Raw genomic sequence first — 18,327 nt, 5'->3', positions numbered from 1 at the left:
GCTGGAAACAAGATTGCAGGGAGAAATATCAATAACCTCAGATATGCAGATGACACCACCCTTATGGCAGAAAGTGAAGAGGAACTAAAGAGCCTCTTGATGAAAGTGAGAGGAGAGTGAAAAAACTGGTTTAAAACTCAACATTCAAAAAACAAAAGATAATGGCATCCGGTCCCATCACTCCATGGCAAATAGACAGGGAAATAATGGAAACAGTGACAGATTTTGTTTTCTTGGGCTCCAAGATCACTGCAGATGATGACTGCAGCCATGAAACTAAAAGAAGCTTGCTCCTTGGAAGAAAAGTTATGACCAACCTAGACAGCATATTAAAAAGCAGAGACATTACTTTACCAACAAAGGTCCATCTAGTCAAAGCTATGGGTTTTCCAGTAGTCATGTATGGATATGAGAGTTGGACCATAAAGAAAGCTGAGTACCAAAGAATCGATGCTTTTGAACTGTGGTGTTGGAGAAGACTCTTGAGAGTCCCTTGGACTGAAAGAAGATCAAACGAGTCAATCCTAAAGAAAATCGACCCTGAATGTTCACTGCAAGGACTGATGCTGAAGCTGAAGCTCCAATATTTTCTGCACCTGATGTGAAGAGCTGCCTCATTGGAAAAGACCCTAATGCTGGGAAAGATTGAAGGCAGGAGAAGAAGGGGACAACAGAGGATGAGACAGTTGGATGGCATCACCGACTTGATGGACATGAGTTTGAGCAAGCTCCAGGAGTTGGTGATAGACAGGGAGGCCTAATGTGCTGCAGTCCATGGGGTCTCAGAGTGGGACGTGACTAAGCAACTGAACTCAACTCATTTACATATTGTCTAGGGCTGCTTTTGAGCAACTAGGGCAGACCCGAGTAGTTGGCCAGAGACCATATGGTTTACAAAGCCAAAATGTTTATCATCCTATTCCTTAAAGAAAAGCTTGTCAAGCCCTCATCTAGAACAACATCCCTCATGGTTAAAGTCACCTGCGTTTAAGATCTTGGCTAAAACATACTCATATGGCCAAAAGTAGGCACTTCATATGGGCTACTGTATAAGAAAGTTCTGGAAAGCTGCTTTTGGCACCCTGATACTGTTTCTTGCTGGATAACCTAGAAAAGGACCCACCACTTTGAGCTTCAGTCTTCTCACCAGCAAAGTGAGGATATCCTAATACAAACTTCTCCACCCACTTCAGGGGGACATGGGGAGACGATGGATGCCAAGGTGCTCCAAAGACCATGAAGAGTCCAGAGGGGTTGCTGCTGCTGTTCTTAATGTTCAGTACTATGTGCTGTTGCCACTGGATCCTAGAGAGACCCTGGAACTTTTCTGTGATCAGCAAGGCAAGGATAGCACTGGTCACTGGGACATTTACCAGTCAGCAAAAGCCATTTCTGGAGCTTTCAGCAATATGGAAATCAAGAGATCCATTGGCTTTTTGTAACTTTAAGAGTTTTTAAAATAGCGTCAAATAGAAAAATGTAGTTTAGAAAAAAATGTGACTTTTAAATTGTTTCCAATTTCATATTAAGAGCTTCAAAGAGGAGAGTAGCCTTAAAATGGGACTGCTGAGATGAGTGGTTCTTAGTTCAAGGCAAACCCCAAGGATCCCCAGTATCCCAGGACAACACATCGGGAATTCAAAGACAGAACCTATTGGATAATTGAACTCATAATGTCAAAGTGTGAAGGAACCTTAACAGGCAATCAGCTGAGCCCCTTCATCATATGGAGGAAAGGAAACATATTCTTCAAGGGTAATTGGTGCCCACGTCCAGCCACCTCACTGAAGTCTATGCAAAAGTTTAGAGGAATAATATATGTTGTATCAGAACTCATTGGGTTCAGATGAGTATAATGCTGGTGCCTTAAGCTGAGGAGGGCAATCCATGTTTTAGTATATCTCTAGGCTTTAGAATAGAGCCACAAATCAAAAGCAACCAAGCAGCCAATTTCTTGAGCACTTACTATGTGCTAACACTTTGGAGGACACAGAGAGGACCTGAGCCTGAACTTGGGACCTAACCAGGTATTACTTCATATCAGCAAAGATAAAACCATGAGGAGGAGCAGAATTCAGGACATAGTGACAGCCTTCAACAATTCCTATCAGTGCTCTCACAAACTCAAAGTATTCAGTATGCATGTGCTTTAAGAGTTAGTTTTAAATGTATGGACAGAATTTAGACGCACAGACAGTAGCAACAAGAAACAAGCAAAATTTTAAAAGCCCTCAAGCTTCCTTTGATGTTCAGGATGACTCCATCTTGTGCTGGAGCCTCCATTCCAGAAGTACAGGAGAAGGATCCTTAAACCTGATGAATGACTAAAGAGAATGCTCTCTTCTGCTCTAAAATGCTCTCTAGTCAACCCCATGTCTTCCAGATAAATGCGCCATCTTTGTTTTCCCTCCTCTTCCTTTTGGTAATCAAGATGGCTTCTAGGTCAGGAAGGGGAAGCCAGTGTTCTCACAGCAGGGAGAAGGGCTCTGCATCAGTGAGCTTACCTCGTGCTGAGCCCTGGGTTCTCAATGGCCTCTCCAGAGATCCCCTTCACCCAGCAGGGTTCCTTCAGGGCCCACTGGTATCCACTGCTTAAGGCCATGTCCAGTGGGCCCCATGTTCTGTTCTCTCAGAATCCTACCCAACCTGGGGGGCCCACTCTTGCTGATGCAGTTCCTCTCAGATCTTACTACCAAGTGTCTGTCACATCCTCCCTATGGTCCCTGGTCTCAGCTGTCCACACCATTATCTCTGCAGCCCTGGCTCTCAGCGGAGCTACCCGCTAGGAACACAAGAACTATTGAGAATCCCTTCCCTTCACACAAGAAATGAGAGAGACTTGAACAGGACACCACCTCCAGCCTCCTCTCTGCCTAAGCACACTGTGCCGCCATTTATCATCCCTACCATTGCTCTCTGTTGATGTGTGGGCCACTGTGAGGAGTTCTCACCCAGAATTCTAAGTGGAAAGTGAGACACAATCTCCTCTGGTTTCAGTTTCCTCCTCAACCCATCCAGAGTCTCTGTCATTCCTTGTCACAACTTCTACCTATCAGGGGAAGAGTCAGGACCCAACAGAAGTGACCTCATCATGCCTGCGGGAGATTTTGGGAGGTTGAGAGATTAACCTAGTATCAGATCACCACTGTGGTATTTATAATCTCAACTTTCAGTTCAGTTCAGTCGCTCAGTAGTGTCTGATTCTTTGCGACCCCATGGACTGCAGCACACCAGGCTTCCCTGACCATCACCCTCTCCCAAAGCTTGCTCAAACTCATGTCCACTGAGTCAGTGATGCCATCCAACCATCTCATCCTCTGTTGTCCCCTTATCCACCTGCCTTCAATCTTTCCCAGTATCAGGGGTTTTTCCAATGAGTCAGTTCTTCACATCAGGTGGTCAAAGTATTAGAGCTTCAGCTTCAGCATCAGTCCTTCCAGTGAATATTCAGGACTGATTTCCTTTAGGATTGACTGGTTTGATCTTCCTGCTGTCCAAGGGGCTCTCAAGAGTCTTCTCAATTTTATAGAGAGGAATTGAGGGACAAGTAGACCAGCACTGAGTTTACATACAAGACTGTTTCCCTACCTTTCAGGAGCACACAGTCTACCTCCTACAGCTCTGACACGCATTGCATAAGAACAAAGACTTGGATGGACAAAGCATGAGAGGGTAAGAGGAGAGAAGACAGTGAGGCCTTGGAGAAGGGGACTTAGAGAGAAATCTATCACTAGAAATGCCTGCAGTACAGAAAGATCTAGATCCAGCCCAGAAAGAGACTAAGTTGGGATTATAGCTCATGAGATCACCAAACTGGCTCTCATGTGTAATTGTTTCCAAGTGGGAAAGACAATTCTGCAAGAATGAAATTATAACCATCTTCCACTAATACGTCATCTCACCCTCTGGAAAATAGTTGTACCTAAAAGGAGACCTCCTTGGAAGACAAAAAAGCAGCAGCAGCAGAGAAAAAAAAGAAAGCAAAGAAAAAATGACATTGGCATAGCCCAAGAGAGCTAGAGACCAGAGGTAAGTAAGTTATAGTTACCTGTCAAACCTCATTTGGGCATTGGGTAGACCAAGAATGACTCCCTCAAAGCTACCAAACTACACGAATGACCACCAAACTATACAACTGGAAGTGTGAAGTTCTACGGGCTCTGTCTGGTGGCCAGCAACCTAACAAGAGAGTATTAGTCCAATCTCTCCTCATTGCTAGGAGCTACTGAGTCATCTCTGAGGCTTCCAGGGTGAAGCTACCATGCCTGCAGTCCACATCCCCCAGAGCCAGGGGCAGCGGCTGCTCTCTGGCAGTTTAGTTCAGACTCCCTCTCCATCTTCTCTTCATGCCTCATCCCACGTTCATTCAGTCTTCCCTTCCTGGGCAACCCAGTAGAGTAGGAACAGTACAGGCTACTGATTCCAATGGGGAATCCTCCAAGCTGTTTGACTCTGGGCAAATGACTTAATCTCTTTGATACTCAGTCTCTTCATCTGCAAACAGAAATGAAAAATATCTACCATAAAGGGTTTTTGTGAGGATTAATCAAGATGGTCTATGTAAAGCACCTTGAATGGCCTGCCCCAGGGCAGGTCATCAATACTCATTAGTTTTCATCCCATGAGTTTCTCATCCACCTTGTCAAACTTTTCTTCCCCCTTCTCACTTGGCACATACCATGTGCTGGAAAGACTGATGATGCCAAGGAAGTATGTTTGACTTCCTTGACATGAGACGAAGCGACAAGTATAAAGAAGACATGCATAAAAACAAAAGGGACCACGATAAAAGAGATTTAATTCTTCTGAAAAGGTCAGGGGAGGTTTTCTAGAGGTAGTCATACTGGGCTGCACTTTGGAGAATGGGCATGTTTCCCAATGGGGATGACCCCAGGAAGCAGAGGGAGGGAGTAGGGAAGGGAGTAAAGCCAACAGTGGGTACACTAATGAGCACATTGCTACCGTGGGCATCTGGGGCCCAATCCAACAATCCACTGGGTGTACAGAACACACTTTAGCATGATCCCACCAAGGGCTGGGGAAGCTGGCATAGGTAAGCACCAACTCCCATTCTTCACCATTCTGGGGTATTAACTCTCTGGCACTACTAGCTGGTTCCTTGCACAGGTCAAGCATAGACCCATGGGCACAGATCATTCTCAGTCAGTGAGACATGGGAGCCATCAAGAAGGCACAGGATCTGTCTGAAGATAACCTCTGGGTGGCTCAAGGGGACATGAGCAGAGCACCAATAGCATCTGCTACAGGTGGCTTAGCATCCTACTAGCGTCATGCATGAACTTGGCCAGAGGCCATATATGTTAGAGCCCCATAGCACTGACTCACACTTTAGGATTTAGTTACAGTTTGTACTTTTTTTTCATGTATCCTAGTCATGCCCCTCCAACTGGAGTGTAAACTCCCTGGACTCAGAAATGATGCTCACTCAGCAGGCAGTAATGCTGGGCACACAACAGGCACTCATTACCACACAACTACTTATCCAGTGTAGTACAATCAGCACGTCCCCTCGGCCTTCATCAAAGACCAGGCATCCTGAACTGAAGAGAACCTGTCTCAGCCCAAAGTTGTTCAGAAAGATGGTGCCTATAAGCTATCTGGATGATCCAGTCTGACATCCAGTCCTAAAGTGGATTCCAGCTTTATTTTTAACTTACAGATATACAACTGCTATGCAGAGTACACAACCTAGTGTAGCAGAGAGCTTAAGAATGCTAGAAGATAGGATAGTGTAGTGGTTAAACACACAAACTTTGAGTCAGATGACCTGAGTTGGAATCGCAGCTCTGCAACCAAAATGTGCAAGCTAGGGCAAGTTGCTTACCCTCTCTGTGCCTCAGTTTCCTATAAAATGGAGCTAATAATACTAGTGCCTACTACAAAGGGTTACTGAGTGAGCTTTAAATGAAATAGCTTTTTATAAGGGCTCAGAACAGTGGCTGGCACAAGGTAAATATTATCAAAGTAATTATTAGATAACATGAATGCTCTTAATGGGAGTTCTGAAAGACAATAATGATCTCCAATTTAGCCCTTTCCAGATCCCAACACACTTCATTAAGAAAAACCTTTGCATATACGATGTTGTATATCAATAGAGATGGAAAAGAAAAATGTCTGCCATCATGAAGTTTCTTTTTTTAACATATATTGAGCCTTACAAAAGCCCTCTAGAGGAGCTCAGTATTATACTCATTTTGAAGATGAGGAAACTGAGCCCCATATCAGTCTAGTAGCAAACAGAGATCATACAAATAGCAGGTGGCAGGCATGTGGAGGGCTCGAACCATGGATCTCACCATATTCTACTATATCATGTGGCACAGTAAAGTTCAGCCAATTCTTAAAGACCGTGGTTCTATGCTTGGGTAGGCATCAACAACACCCAGAGGGCTGATTAAAGCACAGATGGCTGGGCCTCACCCCCAGAGTTCCCAACTCACCAGGTCTAGGCTGGGCCTGAGAATCTGCACTTCTGAAAAGCTCCCAGGTGATGCTGATGCTGCCTGTCTGGGGGCCACACTCTGAGAACCACTGCCTGAAGAAATCAATTCATCAGAGAGCCAGAGCAAGAAATACATTCAGTGACCTTAGCATCCACTCAGGTTTTCCCTGCTCGGGTTGGTGTCAGAGCTGTGCCCTCTCCTGTCTACCTGGCCCATTTTCACCATTTATTGAAATTAATTAATTAATTTTATTATTACTTTTGGCTGTGCTGGTCTTTGTTGCTGTGTGGACTTTTCTCTAGTTGTGGCAATCAGGGGCTACAGTTTCGTTGTGGAGCACGGGCTCTAGGGCGTTCAGGCTTCAGTAGCTGTAGAACATGGTGGGCTCAGTAGTTGTGGCTCCCGAGCTCTAGAGCACAGATTTAGTAGCTGTGGTGCACAGACTTAGGTGCTCCACGGCATGTGGCATCTTTTCAGATCAGGGATCAAATCTGTGTGTCCTGCATTGGCATGTGGATTCTTAACCACTGGACCACCTTCTGGCTTCACAGAAGCCCCTATTTTCGTCATTTTTAAATATACTTCTTCAAAACAGACTTATTTCTATCAAGCAGCTTTCCTTCGGATGATTTTTCCCCTCGTGCTCCACTTTCGTTCCTCATCTACTCTGTGGTGGAAAAAGCGCTGAAACACGAGACCAAAGATCTAGTATCTAGTCTGGCTCCACCGCTTCCTAACCAATAACGTCCCTGGGGACATTTACTCATCAGTAAAGTGAGGACGTTTGATTTTTGCCCTGACAATCCCACAGGGATGTCAGTGTGCTGGGTACATATAATTTCTTACACTTACATTAAGATGCCCCAAGGAGACGGTGAGTGAGCAGTTTATAAGAACGTCACATGGCCACAACAGAGTTTGTACCCCATGATGTATATCTGGAGTTCTCTCTTCCTACTTATGTCTTCTGCCAGTTGTGGAGGCAATGGGATTGCCTCTGAACCAGTCACATCAACATCACCTGGGAGCTTGTTAGAAATGCCAATTCTCAGGGTCCCCCCAGAGCTACTAATCCAAAACTCTCATGGATGGGTTTGTCTTAACAAGCTTTCTATGTGATTCTGATGTACACTCAAGTTTGAAAACTCTGGTTTTGTGGTTACAAGCACAAAATTCCAAGTTAAGTACAATTCCCACAGCAGTCACTTCCTTGAGCAAGTTACTTATCTCTCTGAGCCTGAGTTTCTTGATCTGTGAAATGGTGCTAAGACTAGGATTTCCCCTCAACAGACTTGGTTTAGCAGCTTAAGAGAGTGGATGGATTGATATGCAAAGCACATAGAGACCCAGCACACTGTAAGTAGTCGATACACATTGACTCTTTATTTCTTCATGTAAAGTATTGTGGGTCCTTGACAATATGCCCCAGTGCCTACTTTTGAAAGACTGCCAATTGTGTATTAGTCTGTTGGGAAGTTTTCTATTTGTGTGCATCTGTGTGTGTTATACTTACATTGTTTGCTGCCAGTACATATTTGTTTTATCCAACAAAGATTCTTTGGTCTGGCAATTTTCTTCTAAATAAGAAAGATATTTCTGTGTGTCCCTAATAGTGTCTTCTTTATAATGATTCTTTGGGGGGGGGGAGGGGGCTACGCCACATGGCATGTCAGATCTTAGTTCCCTGATCAAGGATCAAAGCCAAGCCCACTGCAGTGGAAGTGCAGTCTTAACCACTGGATGGCCAGGGAAGTTCCTGTAATGATTTTTTATATTTGCACAGCACTGTAATCTTTTGGGAGTTGTACCCAAACATATTGCAGCCCTGGTAATTCTCGTCTTTTTACTGCCCTCCTCAGGTACCTTTTCTCCTTTCATAAGCTTATAGAGATCCTCTTTTCTGAAAATAATGCTTCATTAGGGTGATTCTCTATCTCCCTTAAATTTCCATACAGAAGTGCCTTTGAGTAGCTACTTTTATAAACAAGTAAGCACCAGAAACAGACCTTCACATATATGGTCAATTAATTTTTGACAAAGGTGCCAAGACCATGCAATGGGGAAAAGACAGTGTTTTCAACAAATAGTATTAAGAAAACTGGATATCCAAATGTAAAATAATGAAGTTGGATCCTTGCGTGTGCACATGCTAAGTCGCTTCAGTAGTGTCCAACTCTTTGTGACCCCATGGACTGTAGCCCACCAGGCTCCTCTGTCCATGGAATTCTCCAGGCAAGAATACTGGAGTGGGTTGCCATTTTCTCCTCCAGGGGATCTTCCTGACCCAGGGATTGAATAAGAGTCTCCTGCAGCTCCTGTATTGCAGGCAGATTCTTTACTGCTGAGCCACCAGGGAAGTCCAGTTCGATCCTTACCTCACACCATATACAAAATGAACTCAAAATGGATCAAAGGACCTAAACATAAAAGCTAAAACTATAAGTTCCTAGAAGAAAAATAGAGGAAAATCTTCATGATATTTCTTTGATATAAAAGCAAAAGCACAGACAATAAAGTAAAAATAGATACACTGGATTTTATCAAAATTAAAAACTTCTCTGCATCAAAGGACACTACTTAAAAGAGTGAAAAGACAACCCACAGAACTGGGAAAATTTTTGCAGGTCGTATATCTGATAAACGACTAATATCCAGACTATATAAAGAACTCCAAAAACTCAGTAACAACAAAAACTCCCAAACAATCCAATTCAAAAATGGACCAAAGATTTGAATAGACATTTCTCTAAAGAAGATACACACATGATTCTAATAAGCACATGAAAAACTATTGAACATAACTAATCATTAAGGAAATGCAAACAAAAACCATGATGATATACCATATCACACTCATTATCAAAAAAAACAGAAAATAACAAATTTTAGTAAGGATATAGAGAAATTGGGATCCTTGTGATTTGCTGGTAAGAATGCCAAATAGTGCAGTCACTGTGGGAAACAGTTTGCCAGACCCTTAAAATGTTAAACATAGAACTACCTATGACCAGCAATTCTACTTCTAAGTATACACACCCCAAAGAATCAAAAGAAGGGACTCAAACTGATACTTACACAACAATGTGCACAGCAGCATGATTTATAGTAGCCCAAAGATGGAAATAACTCAAATGCCATTAACACTGAATAAATAAACTTAGTATGATATGCAGATACAATGGAGCATTATTCAGCTTTAAAAAGAGATGAAATTCTGATACATGCTACAACATGGATGAACCTTGGAAACATTATGCTAAGAGAAATAAGCCACACATAAAAGGACAAATATTGTGTAATTCCTTATATGAGGTACCTAGAAGAGGAAAAATTATAAAGACAGAAAGAACAGAGGTTACCAGGGTCTGGGAGGAAGCGGGGAGGCAGGTTATTGCTTAATGGGAACAGAGTTCCTATCTGAGATGATGAAAATGTTGTGGAAATGGATAGTGGTGATGGCCACACAAAATTGTGAACTACATTTAATGCCAGTGAATTGTACACTTAAAACTTGTTAAAATGTTTTACACTAATTTTACCACTGTAAAAAACAGTCCCAAACACACAAACATACACACTGATAAAACAGAAAAAGAGATAAAGGAAAATGAGCATCTTACCTTCCAAGGATGTAACCAGAGTGACATGAAGAAAAATGATGACAAGGGCTACCTTCAACATCAGTAAAAGTTCTTCAGGTCTGCCAACATGGCCACACTGCCCACCAGAGAAAAACATCCTGAAATAAAGTAAGGGGAAAACACATCATCACAGCTTGCTATAATCATAAGACAGAATGCCCAAAAGGTCAGTTCCTCAAGCAAGACAACCTGCAACACCCCTCCCTTTAAAATATTCTAGTTCCAGGGAATTGGCAATGCCAGGTGGGCAATGGTTACAAAAAGCAAAACCCATGTTTATTATGGGAGACCCAGCCACTGGGATAATATATATTAAAAATGATAGGCAGGGTAGTCCATGTAGATTTATGGAAAGCATCAATGTTACCGAGTCCAAGCTCACTCTACTTGTAGCAAGACAGGCCAATAAATCATGAAATGAGGTATTTGACGCAAGGAGTATGACATTATTCAGCAAGCTGGTAGACTAGTGTCCCTCCCAAAAATTGATCTTATGGGGTCTAGATGCCAGTTTCTTTTATAGAACAGAGAGTGAGAGGAGATGAGGAAGTAAAAAGGCCATTTCCATTTATCTTGTAAAACAGGAGAGCATGTGTTTCTTCCTTTCTGCAGCCATTCACAGGGCAGGGGCAGACTGTCTCCCTGTAAGCTGAACAAAGGCACTTTGGTTTAACATTCTGACAGAGGGGCAGGGTCCCCTGAGGCAGGACATTATGTATGATTATAATAACAAATCGAGAAGGAAATGGCAACCCACTTCAGTATTCTTGCCTGGAAATCCCATGGACAGAGGAGCCTGGCAGGCTATAGTCCATGAGGGTCACAAGAGTCAGACATGACTTAGTGACTAAACCACATAATAACAAAAGCCACGAAGAGCAAAAGTTAAAGTCAAAGAAATAGATCCAACATCCAACTGGCTGTCCCCTATTACATCAATACCTGTAAAATATCAAGAGGAATTTAAAAACACAAAATGCTGCATATATAACGATTACCACTATATAAAGGCTGGTTAAAAAACTGCTAAGAATCAGAAGAGGTCACAGAATCTTATCCCATTTATGTCTTACGCTGTAAAAGGATGGATATGTTCCATTTCCTCTTTATTAGATGTTAATTCATTACCATTTTTATTACGTGACATTTTTCAGCAGAGTCAACATTTTTCAAAAAGCAAAATTTATATCAGTACTGAATTTAAAAGTGTTATTTACCATTCATTTATTAACTTTGTTCCAACAAATATTCATTGAGAGCCAATATACACTAGATGAAATGTGGGGTTGACTAGGTAGTAACTAGATGAAATACATGTGGTGGAGGTGGGGCAGGGGCTGGGAGGAGCTCGGCACACAGAGAAAACTGCAGAGGAGATGAGCAACAGAACTCCATGATAGGCAGTCAGCACCAGCAGTAGTTGCTGGCGTGAGATGCTGAAGGAGGAACAAGCCAGCCAGGAAATCACATTCCACCCACAGGGCTCAGGCAGCAAGAGCCCACTGAGCAGGCTCCCTCTACACAGCCACCAGGGAAGGGGCCAGGACACACTAGGCTATGTGTTCTCAGCTGGCAGAGCTCCCGGCCACAGGGCACCCACAAAGCCAGTCACCACTGCACCTCCCTGAACTCAAGATAGACAGTGTGTAGCACCACAGTGAAGGCTAAAAAGCATGGGGCCAAAGGTCCTGGTTCTGCCACACCATGTCTGAGTGATTTTGGATAACTTATTTCCAATGGCCAAGATTCCCCACCTAACAAACTGTGATAACAGTGCCAGCCTGATAGTGTTGCTGTGGTGATTAAAGCAGACATCTGGGCACAGGGGCTGACACTGTGAAGGGACTATAAATGCTAGCTGTAGACTCTTCAGTCAGTCAGTAAACAAACAGCTATCCTGTACCTTGTCTGTGTGAGGATTACAGAGATGAGGACATGGAAAGTTGGGAATAAATCACGATTTCTCAGTCTCCAGGAAAAGCTGGCAATTGTTAAGAGTCCTTTAATTTCGGATTTCCCTGCTGGTCCAGTGAATAAGAATCAGCTTGACAATGCAGGGGACACGGGATTGATCCCTGGTCTGCAAAGATTCCACATGCGCAGAGCAACTAAGCCCATGCACCACAACTACTGAGTCCATGCAACTAGAGCATGTGCTCAGCAACAGAAGAAGCCACCGCAAAGAGAAGCCCTCACTCCGCAACTAGAGAGTAGCCCCCACTGGCCACAACTAGAGACAAGCTCCTGCAGCAACGAAGACCCAGTGAAACCAAAAATAAACAAAAAAATTTTTTAATAAAAGGAACCCTATAATTTAATAGCCATTGCCAGTACCAGGGAGGTAATTCTTTCCTTGGACATGCATGGTAAGAAGTGAATCCTTCTCCTTCCAAAGAGGACTTAAATCTTTAAAATCAATACTGTAAATTGTATTATATATTAATAACATGCTACGTTAATAAATTATAAAGTGCCTCCGGTTTGTCCCTCCTCTCCAGCACTTTTATCCTCGCTCTGTTCATAATGGTATATTGCTGATCCTCCAGAATGAGTCACTTCAACGATAATGCTAATATCGTTGTGCAAAGATACAGTAATGTCTCTCTGGAGAAAAACTTAAGTGTCTCTTACAGCTACATACAATAATATTGATGAACCTCAGAAATATATTGTAAGATAAAAGAGCCAGCCATAAAGGAATGCATGTTGCCCATGATCCCATTCAGATGAGAAACAAAAGCACACAAAACTAATCGATGGAGTGAGGTTGGGAGTGTCATTATCCTTGGAAAGGAGCAGTGGATATAACAATTAGAAGTGGGCACAAGGGGGCTTCTGAGGTCCAGGTAATATTCTGCTTGCTGGTTACATGATGTGTTCAGTTTCAGAAATTCACTGAATTATACACTTATATGCATAAGTTTCATATATAAGTGTAAAAATAATCTATTTTTAATTTTTGAACTCAGTTCCCCCTTCAAAAGTATTCCCTTTTTCTTTTTTGATTGCAGTAGTATAGTTGCTTTACAATGTTGTGTTAGTTTCTGCTGTATGACGATATGAATCAGCTATATGTATACATATACCCCCTCCCTCGAACCTCCCCCCACCATCCCACCCAAAGAGTACCCAGCTGAGCTCCCTGTGCTGTACAGCAGCTTCCCATAGTGCTTCTGCCAGAGCACTCCTTTTTTAAAAAAGCTGTATTTAATGAACCAAATCTCTACCAAAAAAACTCTCCTATACAAATGCCTTAGGCCTGACTCCACCTGGAATTCAAAGAGCTGATTTAGAAGATTTATTGCACAAGTATCTAATTTTAGTTCTAGAAAGAGTACCAGAGCAGTCTGCTTTTGGAAAGGAATTCAGAATCCACCTAGCTGAGATTCTTGTTATATAGGTGTAGAAAGAGGCCCAATATATTCCAGGGCAGCGGTCCTCAACCTTTTTGGCATCAGGGACCAGTTTCATGGAAGACAATTTTTTTACGGACCAGGGGGTAGGGGGAAAGGGATGTTGGTTTCAGGATGATTCAAGTCCATTACATTTATTGGGCACATTATTTCTATTATTATTATATCAGCTCCACCTCACATCATCAGACATTAGATCCCAGAGGTTGGGGATCCCTGTTCCAGGAGAAGGGTCACGTTCATTTGTTTGGTGGGACTCCTACTCTTTCTACCAGGCCACCATTTCCTGAGAAATTGTCCCCTCGGAAGCAAACTTCCAAGGCAAAATGAAACAACAAACTCAAAATGCTATTACAGAATTTTCAAAATTTCTGCAACCTCATTCATGAGCTTTACCACTTGGAGGGTAGGGCATAAGTGGTTTATAAGTTATGGTCAAAGTTAAATCAGTCATGGGACACAGAGCCTGGTTAACATGTGCTGTGACTTGGGCCTCTGACCAAAATAAACCATGCCTTTCCACTGAAGAGAGCTTGCACTCAATTCCCAGATGATGGCAGGAAAGGCCAGAAATGAAGGGTGACTCCAGAAATCATCTAGGAGAGAGAATATGGCTCAGGAAGAACTTACTACAGACCTGGCGTCACTGCAAAGACTGCTTTTCACTGTCCAGCCTGGAGTATGTTTCCTCAGGCTGAATATATACTTTCCTAATAGGAGAAGAAGTTTAATGCTATTTAAAATACTGCCGCTCCTACTGCCCTCTGCATAAACGAGAGAACATCCTACCGGGTCAGGACATTTCTGGGGTCACTGATCAGAGGGAAAGCTGTAGAGTTTGAAACCCTTACTCACTGTACATTAAAGTCGTTTTTATCTTTTTCAGCTGGAACTATTTATTCCTCATCTCCTGGTATAAGGTGGGTTAGGTCAAGGTGATCTAGGTCATCAACAGAGGTGACTTGAAGAGCCACTGGTTCTTAGCTAAATTTCAAGTTGCTGAGGATGGCTTGTGAGACAACAGCCATGACAAAGAAATCTTTTTGCTAGCATTTAAACAGTAAAACTAGACCTTGACATTAGACATCCACAAATTAAAGATTATCCCAGATTCATCTCTTAGGGTTGTAGACTCTGATGTAAATGGCAACCCCTAGGGTTGGACAGTACATAAGCTACATGACTGAAAGCCATGGCCCTCCAAGAAATTATATGCCACTCCAAGAAATTATTCTCGATCTCTTCAATTTCATTAAATAGTATACGTATATATTTTTAAAGACCATCAGTGCAACCCTGAATGGTAATAAATCATAAATCTATCTTTAGAAAACATTATGCCTTTGAGATATTTACATTGAATCATGCATGTTGGCTAACAAGACTAGCACAAGGAGAAATTATAAAAGGAGGTACTAAAGAAGGCAGATAAAATCAAGAACTAAAAGGTGAAAAAGCAACTGACTTTGATCATTCAACTGTCAAAGAAGTCAGAGAATCTCAGGGCTGGTTTGATTTAGATCAAACCTTCTGCTGAAGACAATTAAAAATCATGAATAAAATATTAAAAAGTATTTTCTTTAATATATCAGAGAGCTGACAAGATAGAAAAGAATCACCAGGTCAAAGGTGAAGCCAAAGGAGGAACTCAGAGAGATAATATAGGCAAGTTCAGTTCAGTTCAGTCCAGTCATTCAGTCATGTCCGACTCTGCGACCCCATGGCCGACTCTGCGACCCCATGGCCTGCAGCACACCAGGCTTCCCTGTCCATGACCAATTCCCAGAGCTTACTCAAACAAAGGAGCCACTTAGGCCTGAGGGTTTGGGCCTAATGAAGCAAGCTTGAGCTCCAGATACAAAATACAAAAGAACAGTTCGGAGACATGGAAAAAAGCAATACAAGGTCTAACATACACTTAAACAAAATTCAAAGAGGAGAGAAGGCGCAAAAGCCAATGTTTGAAGTTATAATGACAGACTGACCCCAAACTGGTAAAAAAAAAAAAAAAAAAAAAACAAACACCTATCCACAGATCCAACGAGCCCCAAAAACCTCTATAATAAATAAAAGGAACCAACATGTAAACACGAAATAGTGAAATTGAAGAAAATCACAAACACAGAGAAAATCTTGAAAGTAGCCAGAGTAACAAGACAGTTAACCTCCAAAGGAGCATCTGTAAGACGGACAGCTGTCTCCTCAGAAGCAACAATGGAAACCAGAAGATGAACAAAAACTGTCATGTTGTTCCCTACTTGCAAATCATCACTAAGTAAATCCTAAAAGATATGTTCAGGCAAAAAATGTAAGATCTGAGATGCAATAAAAAAAAATGTGACCAGACCCATTCCTAACATTTGTAATATACAGGTCAGAAGTTTGAAAGGAGATCCGGTTTGCCCTTATTATTCCACTAAGGCTCCATCTCAAACTGCAACAGGCTTTGTGCACATGGATGTTGACACCTCAGTCCATAGATCTAAACAACCCCCGTCTCTCCTTTAAGCAGCTATCCTCTGGTCATCCCTCAGGTCTAGAGGTATGTACACCTGCAGCATGGCTTGTCCGGGGAAGAGGACTGCCCAGGTCCTGGAAATAGACACAGAATATCTGGACAGGAAATACCCGACTCGTGGGTTCCCAGTACACAATTTAGAAATAAGGGTTGGGGGAGGAGTTGGGCTTGCCTTCCTTGTATAAAAAAGTCCTCATCCTTTGGAGAGGGATATGACTAGGGAAGGGCCAGAGAGGGAGCCTCGAAAGCATGAGACGTAGGACAGAGGCCACAGCTACCCAGAGTTAAGGGTGGGCACTATACCACTGTATAGTGGCAAATTCAAAATATAAAATATCAATAATATCTTGCAGGGATAAATGAAACATGACAGAAAAAAACATGGCAACTATATTTAATATATCAATTGGAAGATGAAAAGTGAAATTTAAAAAATTAAAGTCTTCCAAGGTCCCTGTATTATCCTAGAGGAGGCTAAAGGTATTGATTATCTTCAGACATCGAAAAGCTGAGTAGATGCTATAAATTCAATAACACCTAGTAAAAAACAGAAATGAGGTATATAATTTCCTAACTAGTAGAGGGAGGGATGATTTTTTAGAATATTCAGTCATTCTGAAAGTCAAGAAAGGGGAGAAAAAGAAACAGAGAACAGTGAGGAAAAATAAAAGATGCTGAGTTTAAACACACAAATCAATGATTCATTAAATATAAATGGACTAAATCATTCAATTAAAAGGCAAAGATTGTAAGACTGAAAAAATACAAAATGCAACTATATGCTGTTTACAACCACACAACTAGAACAATGATACAGAAAGTCTGAAAATAAAAGGATGGAAAAGATATGCAATGCCACTACTAATCAAAAGAAAATTAATGTTTATGTTAATATCAGACAAATTATACTTTAAAGCGAAAAGCATTACCTATAAATAAAGTGATGCATTCATAAAAGGATTAATTCTGTAAGAAGACTAAACAAATCTACATGTGAATGCAACTAATAATACAGCCTCAAAATTTACAAACCAGTATTTTTAACAGAATACAAGGAGAAATAGAACAAATTCACAATCATATTGAGAGATAGTCACACATCTCTATCAATAACCTATAAAATTCAAAGAAAGTCACTAAGAAGAGAGTTCCAGAAAACATCTATTTCTGCTTTATTGACTATGCCAAAGCCTTTGACTATGTGGATCACAATACACTGTGGAAATGTCTGAAAGATATGGGAATGCCAGACCACCTGACCTGCCTCTTGAGAAATCTATATGCAGGTCAGGAAGCAACAGTTAGAACTGGACATGGAACAATAGACTGGTTCCAAATAGGAAAAGGAGTATGTCAAGGCCATATATTGTCACCCTGCTTATTTAACTTATATGCAGAGTACATCATGAGAAACACTAGGCTGGAAGAAGCACGAGCTGGAAACAAGATTGCCTGGAGAAATATCAATAACCTCAGATATGCAGATGACACCACCCTTATGGCAGAAAGTAAAGAACTAAAGAGCCTCTTGATGAAAGTGAAAGAGGAGACTGAAGAAGTTGGCTTAAAGCTCAACAGTCAGAAAACTAAGATCATGGCATCCAGTCCCATCACTTCATGGCAAATAGATGGGAAAACAGTGGAAACAGTGTCAGGCTTTATTTTTTGGGCCTCCAAAATCACTGCAGATGGTGACTGCAGCCATGAAATTAAAAGATTCTTACTCCTTGGAAGGAAGTTATGACCAACCTGGACAGCATATTAAAAAGCAGAGACATTACTTTGCCAACAAAGGTCCATCTAGTCAAGGCTATGAATTTTCCAATAGTCATGTATGGATGTGAGTTTTGGACTATAAAAAATGCTGAGCACAGAAGAGCTGATGCTTTTGAACTGTGGTGTTGGAGAAGACTCTTGAGAGACCCTTGGACTGTTAGGAAATCCAAAAAAAAAAAAAAAGAAAGAAAGTCACTAAGGATAAAGTCACTAAAGATATAGAATATTTGAATGGCATATTAAACCAACCTGACTTAATGACCATACATGAACCTTACTGAGTACATAACCTTTTCAAGCACACATGGAATATTTATGAAAGCCAACCAGGCCATAAAAGAAGTCTCGAAAACAGATTTAGAAAAAAGAAAAGAACTATGTTCTCTGACCACAACAAAATTAAGCTATAATAAAAAGTTCGACTATTATTTAACAAATAACTTTAGGGTCAAAGAAGTCCTAACATATATCAGAAAATATTTGACTGGATCAATAATAAAAACATTAAATCT

The 18,327-nt window shown here is 41.6% G+C and overlaps 1 protein-coding gene across 1 annotated transcript in view; it reads right to left on the bottom strand.

The window, feature by feature from the left end:
* The window catches only part of ADGRG2 (adhesion G protein-coupled receptor G2), a 69,542-nt gene extending 59,337 nt beyond the window's left edge, over positions 1-10,205 (bottom strand). Inside the window, exon 1 of the mRNA XM_052663902.1 lies at positions 10,088-10,205. Within this exon, the coding sequence (XP_052519862.1) occupies positions 10,088-10,205 (118 nt within the window). The remainder of the gene's footprint in view (positions 1-10,087) is intronic.
* Between the last annotated feature and the right edge of the window lie 8,122 nt (positions 10,206-18,327).

This window comes from Budorcas taxicolor, chromosome X (assembly GCF_023091745.1).
Source record: "Budorcas taxicolor isolate Tak-1 chromosome X, Takin1.1, whole genome shotgun sequence".
Classification (NCBI taxonomy): domain Eukaryota; kingdom Metazoa; phylum Chordata; class Mammalia; order Artiodactyla; family Bovidae; genus Budorcas; species Budorcas taxicolor.
Note: the sequence above shows the minus strand (reverse complement) of the source record. Positions and strands in the feature narration are given on the sequence as shown.